The sequence below is a fragment of the Vombatus ursinus genome, unplaced genomic scaffold, assembly GCF_900497805.2.
Source record: "Vombatus ursinus unplaced genomic scaffold, bare-nosed wombat genome assembly UNPS02014961.1, whole genome shotgun sequence".
NCBI lineage: Eukaryota > Metazoa > Chordata > Mammalia > Diprotodontia > Vombatidae > Vombatus > Vombatus ursinus.
Window position 1 is genome coordinate 2,070,857 of NW_020954739.1, and position 20,647 is coordinate 2,091,503.

At 44.8% G+C, this 20,647-nt stretch overlaps 1 protein-coding gene across 1 annotated transcript; it reads right to left on the reverse strand.

The window, feature by feature from the left end:
- Nucleotides 1-732: 732 nt before the first annotated feature.
- KLF2 (Kruppel like factor 2) lies at nt 733-3,247 on the reverse strand. Its single transcript, XM_027845388.1, has 3 exons — nt 2,998-3,247; nt 2,070-2,901; nt 733-1,488 (listed from the first exon to the last, which is right to left on the reverse strand). Exons 1-3 carry the CDS (start codon nt 3,070-3,072, stop codon nt 1,313-1,315), a joined length of 1,083 nt encoding a protein of 360 aa, XP_027701189.1. The 5' UTR covers nt 3,073-3,247; the 3' UTR covers nt 733-1,312.
- Nucleotides 3,248-20,647: the final 17,400 nt, after the last annotated feature.

Consider the following 20,647-nt stretch of genomic DNA (forward strand, 5'->3'; position numbering starts at 1 on the left):
TGCATGAAGAGTATACTTGTCAATTATGGGGTACTAGAACTGTCAGAGTCACTGATTTTAAGATAAACAATTCTATAAAGAGGGTTTTTAACAGAACCTTCCTTCAGTAAAACATGGACTTAGGACACATAAAAATTTATATGGCAAGGAAGAAACTGAGCATATTAGAGCAGAAAATCCTTAAGGACTGAATCACTTCTTAATTGAAAAGTTTAAAGGACAACTCAGAAGCTACCAAAATAATACAGGGCAGTTGGAGTAGTCCTTTTTTTAAGGCCAATGGTTTTGAGGGTTTTGTGTCAGCTGGGTCACCCACCACTTTCCCCATAGCCCTTGGGAAAAGAAGGTAATTGATGTATGAGACAGCCTTAAAATAAGCCTCCCTAGTTACAGAAATGCGGTGTTTAAATTTATAGGAAAAACCCACATGCTTGCTGGCACACAGTCCCCACAGCTGGAAAACATTGAGACTATGAAAATAGCCCTGTACAAGCCCAACCCAAACTGACTAACTAAAACACCATTTCTAAAAAGGTAGTAAATCTGGCTGGTTTCTTCCCACCTCCCTCTAAGTGTCATCATTTTTTTTTTTTTTTTTTTTTACTATTCCCATCCCTCTACGTCCTTCATTCCACATTCAGCGAGAGACTGGCACCAAGTCCCCAGGACAACCAGAGGTATATCAAAACTGCCAGTATTCAAAAAAGCCAACTCCGGGTATGCATGGAAACATTCTTTAAAAGATGCAAAACATTTGTTTTTATTTTTTTTAAAAACTGAGAAATCATTTTCATATAAAACAGAAACAGGCAAAAATGCCCATTTGTCCTTGGATATTTACATTATTATAATACTTGCCAAATATTTACATTATCCAACATCTTAGGCAGTAAAGTTAAGGCTATGTTACTTACAAGGCATCAAGCCCTGTACTAGTGTAGACCATGGCTGAGAGTATAAGAATACTATTGCACCATTTTGAACACAAAATTCGTCAAGAAGTAGGGAATCTTCTCAAACCATGCCTTTTAGGTGAGATTGAGAATCAGACAAAACTGTCCGATTCAACAGTCACTCAGTCCCACTGGGGTCAGCGTCAGGGGTTCCAATGCACAAACTTCTTTTTAAGTCTGTGGTCAGGGTCCAATTAGGGGAAATGCCCTATGTACAAGTACAGTCCTGCTGGACGATAGCCTTTCACAAAAGCCCAATAAATATCAGTCACATTCTGGGAGAAAGGAGTTCAGAGAGGTCCCTGGCTCAAGGCTCAGCATGTAGTGCCAGCTACAGGCTTGCCTGGGGTGGAGCCCAGTTACATATGCCTCTTCATATGCAGGGCCAGGTGGTCAGACCGGGAGAAAGCTCTGTCGCAGAGGTGACACTGGAAGGGCCGGTGGCCCGTGTGTTTTCTGTAGTGCCGGGTTAGCTCATCTGATCGGGCGAATTTCCAACCGCAGCCATCCCAATTACAGTGATAGGGTTTCTCACCTGCCAAGAGATCACACAGAGGCATTTAGACCATCAAAGGTACCAGGAGATACCAGCACGCGAAGCTCCACACACTACACTCTATGCTTAAAGCACCCCAAGCCACACACTCTAAACCTTAACTGCATGTTCCTCATGCATAACTTCCCCATCTATGCTTTTCACCATGTTCCCCTCCCCCCTAACATGAATTGCTATTAGATTTAGGGGAAGAGACCCAGCACAGTAAACAGTGCATCACCCCACCCCCCTCCTAGGCTACCAGAGCCTTTCATAACAGTGTCACATCCCTGGCTCAAATCTATTCCAGCCCTTGCAACTCTCTGCAGCCCTCCTCTCCTCCGAGGGGCAAGCTTTCATTTCCAGGTACCTCAGTGCCCCTTCACCACCCCTACACACCAGTGGGGGGATATTCATTCTATGCCTAAGAGATGCCCGACCCTCCCCTCACCTTACAGTTCCTACAGAGGGCGTGTATGCGTGTGTGTGTGGAGGGATCCCTAAGAAGCGCTGCAGAGGCCACGAGCATGCACGGACCCCCTCGCCGCCCTAGCCCCGGCCCCAGGCCTGCCAGCACCCACCTGTGTGCGTGCGCAGGTGCGCCTTGAGGTGCGAGCTCTTGGTGTACGTTTTTCCACAGCCCGCGTAGCTGCACGTGTGCGTGGCCGTCCGCTTGCGGGGCCACGAGCGCCGGCCGCGCTTGGGCTTGGGCTCCAGCAGCTCCAGGGGCGACGAGGGGGGCGTGAGCAGCCCGCGGGCTGCGGGCCCCGCGGCGGCGGCAGCCGCCAGACCAAGGCCCTCGTCGAAGAGCCCGAAGGGGCCCGCGGGGTAGTGCAGCTGGGGTGGCCCGGGAAAGGCGGCGGCGGCGGCGGCAGCCGCGGGGCCGAAGGCGCCCGGGGGCCCGAAGGGGCGCGGCGCGGCCAGCCGCGGGTGGGCGTCCTGCAGCGGGCTGCGGCCGTCGGGGCTGAGCGGGGGCGTGTCGGGGCCCGGCCCGGGGCCCAGCATGCAGGCCCCGCCGCCCTCCCGCTTCACGCAGCGCGGGGGCCGGCCCAGGGCGGCCGCGAAGGCGCCGCCGTCCAGCTCGGGCTCTGCCTTGATGCCGTCGGCGAAGCCCCCGAAGGCGGACGGGGCCAGCAGGAAACGGCCCTGCAGCGCGCCCGGGGCTGGGGCCGGCTGGGGCTCGGGCGCCGCCGCCAGCCCGTAGGGGGGCGGCTGCTGCTGCGGAGGGGCCGCGGCCGCTGGGGGCTCCGGGTAGCAGCCGGGGGGCGGCGGCGGGTAGAAGGCGGCCGAGGGCTCGGGGGCCGCGGCTCCCTCGGGGCCCAGCCCGTCCAGCCCCATAGAGAGGATGAAGTCGAGCACGCTGTTGAGGTCCTCGTCGGCGCCGCCGGGCTCAGGCTCGGTGCGGGGCCAGCGCTGCGAGAGGGAGACACGGAGAGGGCCGGTGAGACTGGGGTCAGGGGCACGCGGAGGGGGCGCGGGGCGCGGAGGGGGCGCGGGGCGCTCACTCACCTCCTGGAAGCCGCGCTCCCGGCACGGGCTGGCGAACGTGGCGAAGGACGGCAGGATGGGCTCGCTCAGCGCCATGGTCGCCGGGCGCCCGGGGGGGGACGGACGGACTGATGGCCAGAGACCGACGGCCCGACTTGTGTGCAGGAGGGAGCGAGGGAGGGGAGCGAGAGAGTGTGCGGGGTGCGGGTGCTGCCCGGCTGCCGCTGTCACCGGCTGGAGGGCTGACTGACTGACAGGCGCGCGCGCGCCGAGCCGGACTCACTGACCGACAGAATGACGGGCTGAGCTGGGGGCTGACAAGGCTGTGAGTGGCGGCCCCGGGGCCCGCCCGAGCCTTATAACGCGGCGCGCGCCGGGCCGGACCAATGGCAGCGGCGGCGGAAACGCGTCCCGGATGGGGACGAGCTCCGGGCTCAGCCTAAATTTAGCCGCAGTATATAAGCCGGCGGCGGCCGCGGCCGCAGCGGCTGCGGACCAGAGCCTGGAGCTCCAGCCTGGGCCCCGCCCCCTCTCCGCTCCCCCCGCCCCTCCCCGTCTCCCGGGGCAACGGTGTCAACAAGCGAAGCCCGCCGCGGCGAGCCGGGGCGTCGCGTCAGCGTGACGTGAACGGATCCCCCCCCCGCCCCCACCCCGCTAGGGCTTTCCCGGCCTTTGCCTAACTCCCCGCCCCCTCCTCGGGGCTCGGGAGGAGGAGGGGGTCGCGGGGGCGGGAAACCACTACCTGCGGCTGGGGACCCTGGGAGTCCGGGCCTCGGGGGATGGAGGTGTGAAGGGCCCCGGGGCCGGGAATGACCTCAGTACTTTGACAGCTGGTCGGGTTGTACCCCGGGGGAGAGTTCTAGCCCCTCGGGGGCAGGGGCTGCTTCCAGTGCATTATCTCAATTATCTTATCTGATTCTCGTAACCCTGTGGGAGTAGGTGCTGCTATTATCCCTAGTTTACTGATGTGGGAATTTTTCTCAGAGAGATTAAGGGGACTGGTCCAGGGTCACACAGCTATTAAGTGCTGGAGTTCAGCATCTTCTCTTACAGGTCAAGTTACTTTCCCCACCTCAGGCAATTTAATGCTTATTGAATTGAGGGGAGGGATTCTGCATCCTGCTTAGCCCACTCCAGTCAGGCCCTCATTACTTGTGCCTGGACTTTGTCACCGTCGTAAGCTCTATTTCTTAACCACGATTTGATCCCTTTGCCAATTAGAGTCTGGTCATTTCCCCAGCTGGTCAGAAATTATCAGTAATTCCATTGCCTCCCCACTGAAGTTCAACCGTATCTTCTTGACAGTTTTGCAAAATCTTTTCATCATTGACCCCAGACCACCCTCCACTCAGCTCTCAGATTAATTTTCCTAAAGCTCCAGTTCGACCATTTCACCCCTGCCATTCAGTAAACTCGAGTGGCTCCTCACCAATTCCAGGATCAAAGAAGAAACTAGGGATGTTTTAGCCTGGAGAAGGGAAGACCTGAGGATGGGAGTGGGGAACATAACAAGCTGTTTTCAGTTATTGAAGGGGCTATCATATCAACTGTGAAAGACTTAGCTGCAATGATCCAAGACAATTCCAAAGGACCCATGATGAAAAATGCTGTACACCTCCAGAGAGAGAACCGATCAACTCTGAATGCAGATGGAAGGAAGGAATAGAGGGAAAGAAAGTAAACTTACAGGGAAGGATTCTTTTTGCTTGGTCCCAGAGGGCAAAACTGGGGGAAATGGGTGGGAATTAGAGTGGGCTGATTTTGGTTTTGATTGAATGACTGATATAAGACGGAACTTCTTAACAATCATAGCTGTCTAAATACAAAATTGGCTACCTCTGGAGATGAGGCTAGACTACCATTTATTGGAGATTCTGTACAGTTTGGGCTCGATGATGTGTGAGGCCCTCTCCAATTCCCCTGAAGCCCTTTGGAGGGAGAATGATTTGTCCAGAGCCATATAGTCAGTGGCAGAACTGAGATGGCTCCAGTGTTCTGATTCCCTGTCATTGGAGCCAGCTGAGGTCCCTCCAAAAGAGGGGTAAGATAGAAATTGTCATGTTTAAACCATATGAAATAACCCTTCCAAGGTTCAAGGTGGATGGTTACATCCCTCTTACTTGCCTTTCCATCAAGATTAGCACAGGCGTAATGATTATTATTTAAGATGAGAAAGTGGAGAATTGACTTGTGCAACTACCCAGGTAGTTAGTGGTAGACCTAGGGGTATACCCTACAATCTTCTGACTTCACTATCCCAGCATCGTTATTCTGGCTTGGTTTAGTTGACCCAAGAATCTCTCTTTTCCATTTCTCTTTTTCATTTCCTCTTAACTCTCTTCTAAATTCTGCAGTATGGCTTCCAACCTAATGATTCAACTGAAACTTCTTTGTCCAAAGTTATTGATGAGCTCTTCATTGACAAATCTCATGGCCTTTTCTTAATTTTCATCCTTCTTGACCTCTCTTCAGCCTTTAATGCTGTTAATTACCTTCTTTTCCATGCTACTTCTCTCTCTTAGATGCCTGTCCTAACTTGCCCTGGTTGGTTGGTGGGGATAGATGTCCCCTTCAATAGGTCTTTGAGACGTGGTTGAGATGAGACATGGCATCTGCCCTCATGAATCTTATAGTCTTATAGGGTATTAAGAAACATACATGTACAACATGGTGTGTCCCAGAAGTCTCGGTCTTTTCAGTCTAATTGCTGGATCTTCATCCAGATTATGTCTACCTGGATATGCCCTAAGGTTGTCCTGGGCCCTCTTCTCTCATCCTTCTATACTATTTCCCTTGGTGATTTCATTTGCTCCCATCGATTCAGTAATGTCCATGCAGATGACTCTCAGATCAACTTATCCAGACCTAACTTCTCACTTCCAAAGGGCAGGTTGCACCATGTCAACCTCCCCTTCCCCCACTCAATAAACTTCAATGGATCTCTATTACCCCTAGGATCAAATATAACATCTTCTCTTTGGCTTTTAAAGCTCTTTACAACTTGGGCCCTTCCTAACTTTCTAGTTTACACTTTGTTTCTCTCCCTGTGGAGCCACTATGACTTGGATATTTCTTGCACAGGACACTCCATTTTCTAACTTCATGCATTTTTGCTGGCTATCCCTCCCATGCCAGGAATTTTCTCTCCTCATCTCTCTGCCCTCTGTCTTCCCTGGCTTCCTTCAAGACTCAGCTAAAATTTTACCTTCTGCCAGAAGCCTTTCCCAGTTGTCCTTAATACTAGTACCTTCCCTTTGAGATTTCCTCCAGGTTACACTGTATGTACCTTGTTTGAATGTAATTGTTTGCATGTTCACATTAGAACGTGAACTCCTTGAGGGTGGAGACTGGTTTTTGTTTGTTTGTTGGCTTGTTTGCTTACTTTATGTCCCCACTGCTTAGTACAGTGCCTGGAACATAGTAGGTGCTTAATAAATGCTTGTTGACTCAATTATACTTTTTATTGACACCTTTTGTTCAATCACATTCGTTTCTGAAAATAAAAGCAGTTTGACAAAAATGTCTGATGTTCTGCCATGTGTAGTAACATATGCAAATTTTCATCCCCATAGCCCTGCATTGCTGTAGTGGAGGAGGAGGAAGAGAAATCTATTTTCCCAGCTTTTCTTCTGGTTGGGCTTAATCATTACAATTACAGAGTGTTCAATTTTATTTTTCTCTGTTTATATTTTTACATTCATTAAATATATTGTTTTCCTGCTTCTGCTTACTTCACTGTAAATTTGCTTCACATAAATCTTCCCTTGTCTCATCTCGATTATACATATGAAGTCATATGAAATGTATTTCCATATTAGCCATATTGCAAAAGAAAATGGGAAAAGTGTGCTTCAGTCTACATTCAGAGTAGATCAGTTCTCTCTCTGGAGGTGGATAGCATTTTTCTTCATGGGTCCTTTGGAATTGACTTGGATCATTGTCTTGATCAGAGTAGATAAGTCTTTCATAGTTGATCATCATTAGAATATTGCTGTTACTGTGAACAATATTCTCCTGGTTCTATTCACTTTACTTTGCGTCAGTTCATCTAAGTCTTCTCAGGTTTTTCTGAAACCATCTTGGTCATTTCTTATAGCATATTAGTATTCCATCACAATCTTATACCTTACCTTGTTGAGCCATTCGCTAATTGATAGGCATCCCCTCAATCTCCAATTCTTTGCCACCACAAAAAGAGCAACTTGCTATTTTTTCGAGAACCATTTGTTCATATCCTTTGATCAGTTAACTATTGGGAAATGGCTCTTGGTCATATATTTGTGTTAATTTCTTATATATCTTCGATATCTGACATTTATTGGAGATAATTGGTGCAGAGATTTTTTTCCAAACAAATTTCCTGTTTTATCTCAGCTGCATTAATATTGTATAAAAGCTTTTCAATTTAATGTAACCAAAATTTCTTTTTTTTTTATCTTTTGTGATCACTTCTATCTCTTGTTAGGTTAACACCTCTCCACCCCCCTATCCATAGCATTTAAAGTTACCTGATTTCTTCTATTTTTTTTTTTTAATTTATGGTATAACTAGGGCAGCTAGGTGACACAGTGGATAGAGCACCAGCCGTGGAGTAAGGAGGACCTGAGCTGAAATGTGGCCCCAGACTCTTGACGCTTAGTGGCTGTGTGACTCTGGGCAAGTCACTTAACCCCAATTGCCTCACCAAATTAAAAAAAAAAGATATAATCACTTATATTTAGGTCAGTATCCATTTTTAGTTTGTTATGAGCTATGGTGTCAAATTTCTATTAGTAATATTTTGTCTAAATTCTCCTCCCAATACAATAGGCTGCTTGTTTTGCCAACATTGTCAAACAATTTGAAACTTTGTTGAGCCTGTGACGTGGACACTTACTATCACTTGGTTTGGTACAAATTGCAACACCAGGAAACCTAGAACTATTCTTCTGTTTCAGATCTCTTCCTAAATCAAGGAGGAAGGTTGTAATAATCAGGTTATAAAGGATCTGAGAAGACCAGAAATGCCATGTGACGATGTGCCATAAATTGCTTTAAAAAGCCCCAACAAATTGAATTCAAGAATGTTAAACTTGGAGTATCATATGGGCAGTTACAATATTGGCAGTTCAGCAATTTCATTTTGTGCAACAAATGAAATCTTAATGGGTTGGTAGGATTCTGGGGTTAGTGTATACAAAGTTAAATAAGACAGTCCTGCCCTCCTAACACAGTGTAATGACAATATGAGGCAGAATGTCATAAGGGCCACAAGAGATCATAAAAACAGCTGACATGTAGCACTTGACATACATCTATCTCATTTTCTTCTCACTTAATCCCTGTGAGGTAAGTCCCTGTTTTACAGATGAGGAAACTGAGGCTTGAAGAGGATAAGTGCCTTGCCTAATGTCTAGTGTTACACAACTGATTAGTTTTAGGGGCAAGATTCAAACCCAGTTTTCTTTTTTGTTGTTGTTTTTAATATAAATATTTTATTGATGCTATCTCCCCCCGACCATACACGTGCACTTGCTAGCAGTTTCCAGTGACCTCCTCATACACAATTAGATCTTACCCTTGTAATAAAAAAGTACATTTAAGGAGAACGAATCAGCACAGGTCATATGCCTCTTTCTACACTCACATCCTGCTACCTCTGCGGAGAGGCTGGAGGCATATCCTCTGAAGTCGACTGGTTACTAAGTCATCTTCCGAGGTCTGATGTCTTTCAATGTTGTTTTCTTTTACTTTATTGTGGTCATTCTGTAAAGTGATCTCTTTACTCATCTTCACTATCATAAATGTAGTTTGTTCCTGAATCTAGGAATCTACTCACATGTTGCCCCTTCCAAAATTCATGGTAGTCAATAAGAGGAAAATAATCTCAACTGGCTGAAACAATTAGCTAAATCTAATAAGGTGAAATTTAATTCAACAAGTACGGTTTTGTGTTTAGTTATTAAAAAAAAACTGCAGAAATATAAAATGGGTGGGGCTTGCTTAGATAGCAGTTTGCCTGAAAAAGATCTGGGGGTTGTAGTGGTTTTCAAGTTCAATATGAGTCACTGATTCAATATGGCAGCCAGAAAAAAAAAAAAACCGAATATGAGGTCAGGCTGCATTAAGAAAGAGTAGCTTCCAGGAAGCTGTACTCTAGCCTGGTCAGACCACAACTAGAATATTGTGTTCTAGGACACATACAGTTTAGGAAAGACACTGATAAAGTGGAGAAGGTCCAGAGCGCTCTCAACAACCAAGATGCTGAAGGGCCTTGAATCCATGTTGTATGAGAGTCGTTTGGAACTAGAGAACACTCAGGGATAGGATGGGTGTCTTCAGGTCCTTCGGGGTTATCATATGGAAGAGATATTACATTTACTTTTGTTTAGCCCCAGAGGAGAGAATCAGGAGCAATGAGTAGATATTGCCAAGGCAAATTTGGCCTTGACATCAGGAAAAAACTTTATGACAATTTCAGCTACCCATTAGTGGAATGATGGGGCCGCTAGGTGGCACAGTGGATAGAGTACTAGGCCTGGAATCAGGAAGCCCTGAGTTCAAATCCAGTCTCAAACACTTACTTGCTGTATGACCCCAGGCAAGTCATTTAACCTCATTTGCCTCAGTTTCCTCATCTGTAAAATGAGCTGGAGAAGGAAACCAATATAGTATCTTTGCCAGGAAAACCCTAAATGGGGTCACAGGACTGAAACACAATAACAAATTAGCATAATGAATAATGGAATTAGTGGAATGGGTCCCTTCTCATTGAAAGTCTTCAAAGAGTTCCATTGGCCACTTATGTTGTGGGAATTCTTTTTTGAGTATGGGTTGAACTATATTCTGAGACAGAGTTCCAAATTGGAAGGGGCTCCAACGACAATCTAGTGTAACCCAAACCCTAAAACCTAATTTCCCTGTTTACTAATAGACACTGTGATTCTCAAGGAGATTCCCCTCATCTTTTGTGAGGATGGAGGAAATGTGACTAGAGTTCATTTTTTAAAAGCCTAGGGTCTTAGGGCACCGCAAGTTTGATATGAGTGAGCAGGGTGACATGGTAATTAATTCTCCCCTAACAGAAATGTGTTGTTCACATATCCACTGCGCTGATCAGACGACTTGTGTGTTATGGTGACCTGGAGCATGTCCAGAGGTCAGTGACTAGGATGGTGAGGGGATTTGAAATCAAGAGTAGTATCAGAGGTCAAAAGAACTGGGGATGTTCAGCTTATAGAAAAAAAGATGGAGTGTGGGGGGGAGGGGAATGTATTTGGAGGGCTGTGTCATGTGGAAGAGGGATTAGGTTTGTTCTATTTCCTTTCAGAGGGCTGTCCTAGGAGTAATGTGTGGAAGTCATAGATAAGCAGATTTTTGGCTCAGTTTAAGGAAAAACTAATAATCATAGTTGTGCCAAAGGGAAATATGTCACTTCAGAATATAATGAGTTTGTTAGTTGTTAACATGTTTATTAGATTAGATTATGAGCTCCTTGAGGGCAGGGACTTTTTTTTGTCTTTCTTTGTGTTCCCAGTGCTTGGCACAGTGTTTGGCACACAGTCAACATTTAATAAATGCTTATTTACTTGGAGCTCTTCAAGTGGAATTTGCATCATTCTTTGTCACTGATATCATAGAAGAGATTCTTGTTCAGATCATAGGATCATAGATAGAGGCCTGGAATGGACTTTAGAGGTCATCAAATCTAATGTCCTCATTTTATAGATGAGGATACTGAGGCCAAAGAAGTTGTGACTTGCCTAGCATGGCACAGCTTGTAAATGGCAGAATAGGTATTTGAACCCAAGTCCTTAGACTTTTTCCACTGTAACACAAGGCTTCCTTAGATACCCTTTCAAGGCCCTTGCAGTTCTGAGATTTTGTGGGAAAGGATACATCTGTTTGGCAGGAATGATGGTTTGCCAAGGATGCGGCATTTGAGTGGGGCCTTGAAGGATGGATGGCTTACATGTGCCATGATCACTGTCTTCACATATCTACAGGGCTGATAGAGTAGAAGAAGCAACCTCGTTTTACTTTTCCCCAGAAGATTGATCTAGGACCGAGGCGGGGGGGTGGAGTTAAAGTCAAGTTTTGACTCAACATAATTGACCTTTCAAAAAATTCTAGCCGTCCCGATTTGAGAGGTGGTGAGTGCCTTATAATAGTCCATATGTTGGTTAAGGCTGAATTCCAGTAGAATGTAAGTTCCTTTAAGGCCAGGGACTTTTTTTCTTAAGCTGTGTGCCCTGTGGTCTAGCACAGTGCTTTGGCATCCCAGGCCCCTAGGAAATGCCTTTTGAAAAATTGAATTAAGAAAAAGGAGGAGGAGGAGAAGAGGATGATGTAACAGTCACTTCTTGGCCTCAAGGCAAGATCAAGTATAGAGGTGATTTGGATTTGGGGGACATTGGAGAGGTGTATCGTCATTCAAGTGTGAGTTGAAATAGAGAGAGAGGGAACCTCAGAGGCTATCTCATCTAACCCCCTTGTTTTATGGTGAGGAAACTGAGACCAGTACAAAGTAAATGTTGGAGGTGGAATCTGAACTCAGATCCCCCAAATCCAGTGCCAAGGCTCATTTGACTGTACTATTAGGAGTCATGATTCCATGTAGTGGAAAGGACCACACTGAAAATCTAGAGACTTGGGCTCTACCCCTGGCTAAGAGACAGTCAGTCAAGAAACACTTATTAGGTGTCACCTATATGCTAGACACTGTGCTAAGCACTGGGGACACTGAAGCAAAAGATGGTCCTTGTGCTCAAGTAGGTCATAGTCTAATGGGGAGACAAGTTGTAAATAAATATGCACAAGACATATATAACGTAAATTGGAGAGGAAAGCTTCTTGCAGAAGGTGGATTTTATCTGGTACTTGAAGGAAGCCAGGGAAGCTAGGAAGTGGAGATGAAGAGGGGGAGAATTCCAGGTACAGAGGACAAGCCAGTGGAAATTCATGGGCTACAAAAGCCAAAGAAGATTTTATATTTGATACTGGAGTAGAGAGCCGCTAGAGTTTGTTGAATAAGGAAGTGACATGGTCAAACCTGAGCTTTAGGAAAATCACTTTGGTGGCTGAATGGAAAATGGATTGGAGTGGGGAGAGACTTGAGGCAGGTAGATCCACTAGTAGGTAAATACTGCAATATTCCAGGCAATGAGGTGATGAGGATCTGGACCAGGGTGGTGGCAGTATCAGAGGAGAGACAGGGGCATATTCAAGAGATATTGTAAAGGTGAAATCAGTAGGCCTGGGAAACAGATTGGATTTGGGAAGTGAGAGAGACTGTGCCTCTCATGATTTCATAAGCTAATTGTTCTGTGCTATTTCAGGATTCTGGAACATTTGCAAAATTATCATAAGTTTGAGTTCAACATATTTAGTGAACACCATTCACATACAAGGTACTGTGCTAGGCACAGTTATAAAGATGTATAAAACATCATCCCTGTCCTCAAGAGTATTACAATCTAATTGATACACCCTTTCTGTTCCTGGGTTCTAGTCTTATCACTGTAGTTGTATGTATTTTGTATGTTTTGAGATCCCTCTGTAGCAACTGTTACAGTACTGAGTGGCCCCCAAACCATTCATGTACTTCTGACCAGAAGTTATAAAATAGAACCCTACACATTCTTGGATCCTGACCACTCCCCTGAACTCTATATCTTAACAATACCTCAAACGCATATGTGTAAAATTGAACTCATGATCCTCCTACTCACTCCCATCCAGAACTCCTCAACACCCTACCCCTCCTAAATTTCCTATTTCTATTGATGGTGCCCCACCTTCCCACTCATGAAACCTTAGTCCTCATTGGCTTTCCTGGCCTTCCCTTCTTCCCTCTGGTTGGTTGCCAAGTCTTATCAGTTATCTCTTCCTCTCCCCCAAACCCCTACTCCCACCTGTGACTGCTCTATTTTAGAGTCTCTTCACATCTTAACCTGAATTATTAGAATAAAACTAGTCCCCCTGCCTCAACTCTCTTCCCTCCACACTCTGCCAGAGTAATTGCTCTAAAGCAAAAGTCTACCCTGATCCTTCTCTGTAAGGACCCTCCTTAGCCTGTCACTTAAGGCTCCAACCTTATCCCTTTCTCACACTCTGCTTTCTAATCAAAGGGAACTATTCAGTTTCCCTGATCTCATCCTCTACTCAGCCTTGCCCACCCCAGTGTCTGTCTTTGCCAGTTCTTGGGTTGATTTGCCCTCTACTCCATCTCTGCCTATGAAACCTTTCTCTTTAGAGATTTAAAATGTGAAAAGAAAAGGCTTTTCTTCAGTATTACTGTCATCATCATTACCATTATTGTCATTATTAAATGCTAGCATTTGTAAAGTGTTTTAAGATTTGCAAAGTGCTTTTCCCTATGTTATCTGCGCCTAACTATCCCCCTGGGAGGAAGGTGCTACTTTCCCTGTTCTACTGCAGCTCAAGGGAACTCCTTCTCCTTTACTTTCTCACCATACCTTCTGAGAGATTTCCAAGTATACCTTCTGATTTATTTTATAGTGTTCTGTGTTCATGTCTTACTTTCTTCACTACACCAATAATTCCTTGACAGGTGGAAGCTCATTTATCTTTGTAATCAGAATGAGAATGGGGGAGTTAGAGACCTGGGTGACATGAGGAGAGTGATCATTGCACTCCTATCCAGACCACTAGCATTTATTAGGAGGAAAATATTTTGTTTGCTAGAAATCACTGAGGGTGTTTTGTCCAGCGCAGTCCATAGCTTTGACATAGATGTTTATTGGGTTGAATTCAAGGCCAGCGTGGAGGACCTCACTCTACAAGAAAATGGAGCCTAAGCTCCAGGTGAAAGAAGTCTCTGGTCAACTAAAAAGAGAATGACAGACACAGCTGGGAGATGAGTGCACACTGGGGTGGTATGTTGTGTGTGTGTGTGTTTTTTTTTCTCCCCTGCTTATGTTTACGCAATTCTTTTTACACAACTTATTACCAAACACTTCATTTCCCATGTTGCAAAGAAAGTTGGCAGCTGGGTGCTTCTGGAGGATGGGCTCAGATGAAGGCAGGGAAGGGCTGCTGTTTGTTTGCATCTTATCATTGGTAACCACCTTGAGGGGTAACATTTTTGATCTCCCTGAGCCAAGTTCAGATGAGCAATGGGATTTTTTTCCATTTCCCCCTCACTGTCTTTTGACTTTTCCTTATGACTTGAACTAACATTTTGAAAGCAGAAGGCTCGGGAGAGGTGCAGGTCTGGCTCCTGTTTGCAGTGCTTCCCTTGCCTGCGGCTTGGTCTCACCATCACCCCCATTTTACAGATGGGCAGACTGAAGCCTGGGGATTTGTTCTTTCCACTGCACTCTCATGCTTTTTAAAAAAAAAATTGCTTGTGAATTTCTACAGTTTCTCCATTTCATACTTTTATTATCAACAGTTTAAATATTGAGGAAACAAGCAGTTTGAATATCTGCCAAACCAGATACGGCACAGAGTTATAACACTGGGGGGAGGAGAGGGTGTAGTTTGGTTTCACCAGAATCACAGAATTTGGGATTTGGAAAGGATTTCGGTGGTCATAGAGTCCAACCCTTACATGAAGGTGAAGGGAATTCCCAGTCCAGGGAGTGACTGACTACGGAGGTCTGATGTCATCCATCATGAATCTGAAGCTCTAAGGGACTCCCAGGGTCATCGAGGCCAGTCCCCTCATTTTACAGTTGAGGAATCTGAGAGCCAGAGAGGTTAAGAGACTCGTCCATGGTCACAGTGACATAGATAACAACAGGCACTCAAACTCTGACCCCCAAATCCAAGGCTCTTTCCACTGAACCAAGAAAGTTGGGCCCAGAAGAGGTGGCCAATCTGAATTGAAATCCCAACCGCTTAATAAGTCTGTGACCATCAGCAGGGCGCTTTACAACAACCATCCTGGACCTCTGTTTCCTCATCTGTAAAATGAGGATGAAAAGTATTTCTATCACCTACTTCCTCCCTGCTAATGCTAGTCTCTTCTGCCTGAGAATATCTCCAGTCTATCCCACATGGATCTTGTTTGTACATTCTTGTTTGGTGGTGTTTCCCCTATTAGAATGTGAGGTCCTTGAGAGTAGGGATTGTTTTTACCTTTCTTTGGATCCCCAGTGCTTAGCCTAGTGTTTGGCACGTGACTGGTGCTTTATGAATGTTTTTCAGCTTGACTTATCAGGTTATTCTATGCAAAGTGCTTTCTGAGTGACTAATGGAAAGAATACTGTATTTGAGGCCAAGAAGACTTGAGTTCTGTTTCTTGGGCAACTCACTTTAACGCTCTGAGAATCAATTTCCCCATCTGCAAAATGGAGACAATACCCATACTACCTGTCTTGCAGGGTTGTAGTAAGGATCCAATGAGCTAAGGTATATAATAAAGCACTTTGTAAATCATAAATCTCCATAGAAATGTCACTTTGATGCTTCAAGGATATTATGAAATTCATTGGTGTGGGTATTCTTTCCACCAGTGTAGATCTTAGGTTTTCCACGGAAGGTCTTTATTAGTCACTGCAGTGAAGGACATTTGTCCTCTGTCTTCTGATGGTGAGTTTCTCTGTACTTCGCCAGGCTGGTCCTCAGGGGACAGATACACAGTTCGCTTTGAGACCTGTACTTGAACCCTAATTCCAGTTTAGTAGTACCTGCCAGAGCTTCTGCCCCTAAGGATAACCTTTGGAAACAGGTTCACCTCTGATCCACAGTGAATGAGTCATCAGAAGAGGACAGATATCAACCAGCACCTCCCTGCTGTCTCCCCAACCAATTACTATACTTAGAAAGGCATTCAGACCTCTCAACCTTTGGTGGGAATTTGAGAATTTTTGAGTCTTGCTTAGGATGATTTTGTGAAATTGGATCTAGTACCTGGGTTAGGAAGAGATTCTCCAAATCAGTCTCCCCTGTACATCTTCCATCTTGGGATCCAGAAATGTAGCAGGCATAGCCGTACATGTTTCTATGGGTATATATTCATAGGTAAGGATCCAATTGTTGGTTTGTTTTTTTTAATCATGCTAAAAGTTGTATCTTACTTACATCTTTTAGATCTTTCTCATCTCCTTCCTGTTTCACAGGCACTGATAGAACTCACTCAGCATTGTTTTCTGGTAAGTCACTTGTTTCATCAGCCTGCCTGAACTGTCAGCCTTCCCTCCCACTCCCTGTGGGGTCAGATGCCAGGCTAAGGAGTCCCCCTTCTCTTAGTCTTTCTTACTGAACCTGTTGACCCTCCCCCCACCCCCACCCCTAGTCTTCCTCCTTTTTTTTTTCATATTTCCTGCTTTGGACCTTTGTCACCGTCTGAGGAAGGCTTTCTTTATAAATAAATGTTTATGACTAATATAGAAATATGTTTTGCATGACTATGCATGTATAACCTACATCAAATTGTTTGCCTTCTCAATGAGGGGGGTGGGGAGGGAGAGAAGGAGAGAATTTAGAGTTTAGAATTTTAAAAATGAATGTTAAAAATTGTTTTTACATGTAATTGGGGGAAAATAAAATAATAATTTAAAGTAGTTTCTGCTCTATAAATAAATGTTTAATTTAGTTTAGCCAATTCTTGTCCTTTTTGATATCATAGAATCATAGATTTCAAACTAGAAAGGACCTTAGGGATCTTCTAGTCCAACCCCCTCATTGTACAGCTGAGGAAACTGAGGTACAGGAAGGGGACCTATGCTTCCATCTGGAATATTATGTTCACTCCCACATGACACAGTTTAGGAAGGACATTGACTCATTCAGGGGACAATGGCCAGCATAGAGACCATGCCTTCTGTGGATGGTTTGAAGGAGCCAGGGATGTTTAACCCAGAGAAAAGAAGACTTGATTGTTAGAGGGACATGTGCAAACTATAAATGACCATTTGAAAAATTCTCCAAATCACTAAGTGAAATGAAAATTAAAATAACTCTGAGGTTTTACCTCATTTGCTGAAAACTGACAAAGGTAACAAGAAATGGGAACAAAATCATGTGGGTGGGGCTGTGGGAAGGCAGGGCACAGTAATCTATTGTTGGTGGAACTGTCAATTGGTATAGCCATTCTGGAAATCAGTTTGGAATTATGCACAAAAAGTGACTAAATTGTCCCTACTCTTTGACCCTAAGGAGGTTAAAACAGAAAACAGAGTTTTGATATATGCAAGATATAGGAACTGGAAGGAAGTGAGTGTCCCTAAATCAGGGAGTGAGTGGCTGAAAAAGAACTGTGTTTATATGAAGGTATGGAACATTATTTATTGTGCAGTAAGAAATGACAGATATGAACGATTCAGAGGGACAAGGGAAAGAGTATGAATGAATGTAGAGTGAATAAGCAGAACCAAAGGAACAATATACACAGTGCCTCTTAACTGTAAATGTAAAGATCCCTAAAAGGAAGGCAAACTCTGAGTAACTGAAAAATCAATAATGATCCCGGAGAACTGATAAGGAAACATTATTTTCCTCCTTACTACGCAGTTAATCGGTCGGTCAACAACCATTTATTAAATGCTTAACCAAGTGCCAGGCACTGTGCCAAATGGTGGGGGATACAAAGAAAGGCAAAAAAATTAGAACTCTTGCCCTCAGGGAGCTAACATTCTAATGGGGAGGTGGGAATAACATGTAAATAACTACCTTCTTTCTATACAATGTGTGTATACACATATACACACATGTGTATTCACATACATGTGTACATATGTATGTATATGTGTGTGTACACATACATATACATGAAGGTAATTTCAGAGGAGGTGCTGCTGGGAAGGAGGGAGAAACACCAGGAAAGGCATCCTGCAGAAGGTGAGATTTGAACAGAGAAACTGGAAGGGGGAGGACGTTCTGGGTGTAGGGGAAGCCCATGCAAAAGCATGGAGTCTGAAAATGAAATATCATGAATGAAGATCAGCAAGTAGACCAGTACAGCCGGCTTGTAAAGTTCGTGGAAGAGAGTAAAATGTAAGGAAACTGGAAGGGTAGGAAGGGGCCAGGCGGTGGAGACTATTAGGGCAGATGCTGTATAAGTTGGCAGATGCAGTTGATGCATCAGATGGTTTTGCTTAATTGATTTTTTTTGTTGCCAGGGAGAGTTTAATCTGGAGGGTTTTTTCAGAAATGACTGGCACGTATAGGCAAGAGGAATCAATAAAATATTTTTTTAAAAGAAAAAAATTGGAACAGGCTCCTTCAGGAAGCAGAGAACTCCTGGCCCCTGGAACCATGAGAGGAGTGGCTAGATAGTGACTTACTGAGAATTTTGTAGAGGAAATGCCTGCCTCTGAAAGGGCTAGAAAGTGGTCCCTTCCAGGTCTGAGATTTCATGATTTCACTGATTTTACACAGCTAAGTGAAGTTGCAAAAAATACTGGACTTGGAGTCAAGAAGAGCTGAGTTCAAACCCTGACTCAAATGCTTACTAGCTGTGTGACTCTGTGTAAACCTCTCAGTCTCAGTTTCCTCATCTGTGAAATGGAGATCATAATATAATAGCACCTACCTCCCAGGATTGTTGTGAGGATAAAATGAGAAAATATATGTACAACACTTTGCAAACCTTAAAGTGTTTTATAAATACTAGCTACTTCTCATTCTTTGATATCTTGTAATAAGTATTTTTTTTTAATTCAGTAGGTATGTGTTTAAAGCAGAAATCTTTTGTTGCTGCCTGTTCAGTAATCTGGGTCATTCCCCAGAAGCTTGTAATGGTTTCTTTGGAAAAGGAAAACATGTGGGTTGCTCTAGTCATTTTTTTTTTCAATGCTCAGCTGTACTTGACTTCCACATGGAGAAAAACTGTAGGAGAAGCTCTCTGTGTCTTCAAGTTATGCATAAACACATCCCTGGGACTTCATTATTGCAAGGATCATTTGCAGGCATTTCATTTCTCAGGAATCGGACTTTCTCCCCAGCTCAGATTACCAAGAGCAATTGGACCTCATCATAGCCTAATTGCCGACACATGTCCTTGTTTACATGCAAATTGAATGGTGTACAAATAAACATTTGTCCCCAGAAGAACATCAGGTTTTTCACTCTTCCTAATAATTTTTAAACCGCAAGCCAGCTTATCTCCATTTGGAGTAAAGGTGGGGGAGGAGGGAACAAATGTGTTTGCAGGCAAAATTAGTTTTAGGAATAGAAGAGTATGTTGTTTATGGCTGAGAAATGAACCCAGAGTGAAAGGGAGGATCATGAGGAGAATCCAGATCCCTCCTTCTCCCCTATCTGGAACAGCATAGTTGCAGCTGCAGTACACCAATGCAGTTAGCCATACATGTTGACAATTTCTAGTTAAGTCAACTTCTTTTTTAGTTAAATAGTCTAGAAGACCAATGAAATTTATTTCACTTGCTTAATGCCTTGGGGTAGGGTCAGGAGGAAGAATGGACTAACCACCATCAATAATAAAAATGGAGCCAGGTACATGTTTTTTGTTTTGTTTTCATTTAATTTTATCTTGTCAATTAAAAAAAATCAACCTTCTCTCCCTCCCATCTCTCCCCTCCATTGAAAAAAGGAAGAAAAACCAAAATCCTTATAATAAATATGCATAATCAAGCAAAACAAATTCTCGCTTTAGCATCCAAAAAATAGATGTTGCATAACTTCCAGGAGCCAAGATGGTGGAGTAAGCAGTAAATCGCCATAACCCTCCCACAGTCACCTCCAGACAACCATAAAATAGTGCCCCCAAACAAATCCTGGAACAGCAGAACCAGTAAAAAGTTGGGGTGAAACAATCTTTTAGCCCAAGAAACTTGGAAGATCTGCAAGAAAAGTCTGTCACTCAGGTAAAAGGGAATGCAGTCCAGGACAGGAAGTGTCCCAGCAAGCCAGCAGCAAGCCCCACATCAGCAAACCAGCGGGAGATCCTGTACCCCAGTGCAAATGCCAACACCAGGATCTTCACCTCCTCCAACTCCTCCCCCCCATGCACCTCAGCATAGCAAGGAGGACAGGCAGACCCCAGCTCCAGAACTGCCATGTGCTTCAGCATAGCCCCCAACAAGCAGGCAGCCTCTACTGGCCAGACTTCCGCATGCCACAGGGTAGCCCTGGCGAAATGCAGAAGCACCCCACCAGCCTCAGCACATGCCAGACACCAGCACTAGGACCCTAGCTCAGCACAATGTAAGCTGCGACCCTATGGCTTCCAACAGCACTAGCCAGTCCCCCCCCCCCACCCCTTCAGCCCAGGGTCCCCCATGAGCTTCAGGCTAACACCAGTACAGCACCAGGCAAACAGCCAGTGCCTACAGCACCTGGCACTAGAACCCTGAGGCAGTGACCCTTCCACCCTGGGAGCAGAACTCAAATTTAAAGGAAAAAGGCCAAAAAAGATGAGCAAACAACAACAACAACAACAAAAGAATCTGACCATAGAAAGTTATTATGGTGGCGGGGAAGATTAAAACACAAACTCAGAAGAGGACAAAAATGTCAAAACACCTATGGGCAAAACCCCAAAGAAAAACAGGAAGTGGTCTCAAGTCCAGAAAGAACATATGGAAGAGCTTAAAAAGGAATTTAGAAATCATATAAGAAAGGTAGAAGAAAAATTGGGAAAAGAAATGAGAGTGATGCAAGAGAACCATGAAGAAAGAGTCAGCAGCTTGAAAAAGGAAAACAACTCCTTAAAAAGTACAATTGGCCAAGTGGAAAAGGAGGTACAAAAGCTAACTGAGGA

Excerpts from the sequence above, each read along its gene's own strand:
- KLF2 (XM_027845388.1), bottom strand. The coding sequence starts at position 3,072 with ATGGCGCTGAGCGAGCCCATCCTGCCGTCCTTCGCCACGTTCGCCAGC. Across the intron at positions 2,902-2,997 it reads GGGAGCGCGGCTTCCAGGAG|CGCTGGCCCCGCACCGAGCC; the intron begins GTGAGTGAGCGC and ends TCCCTCTCGCAG. Across the intron at positions 1,489-2,069 it reads GCACCTGCGCACGCACACAG|GTGAGAAACCCTATCACTGT; the intron begins GTGGGTGCTGGC and ends ATCTCTTGGCAG.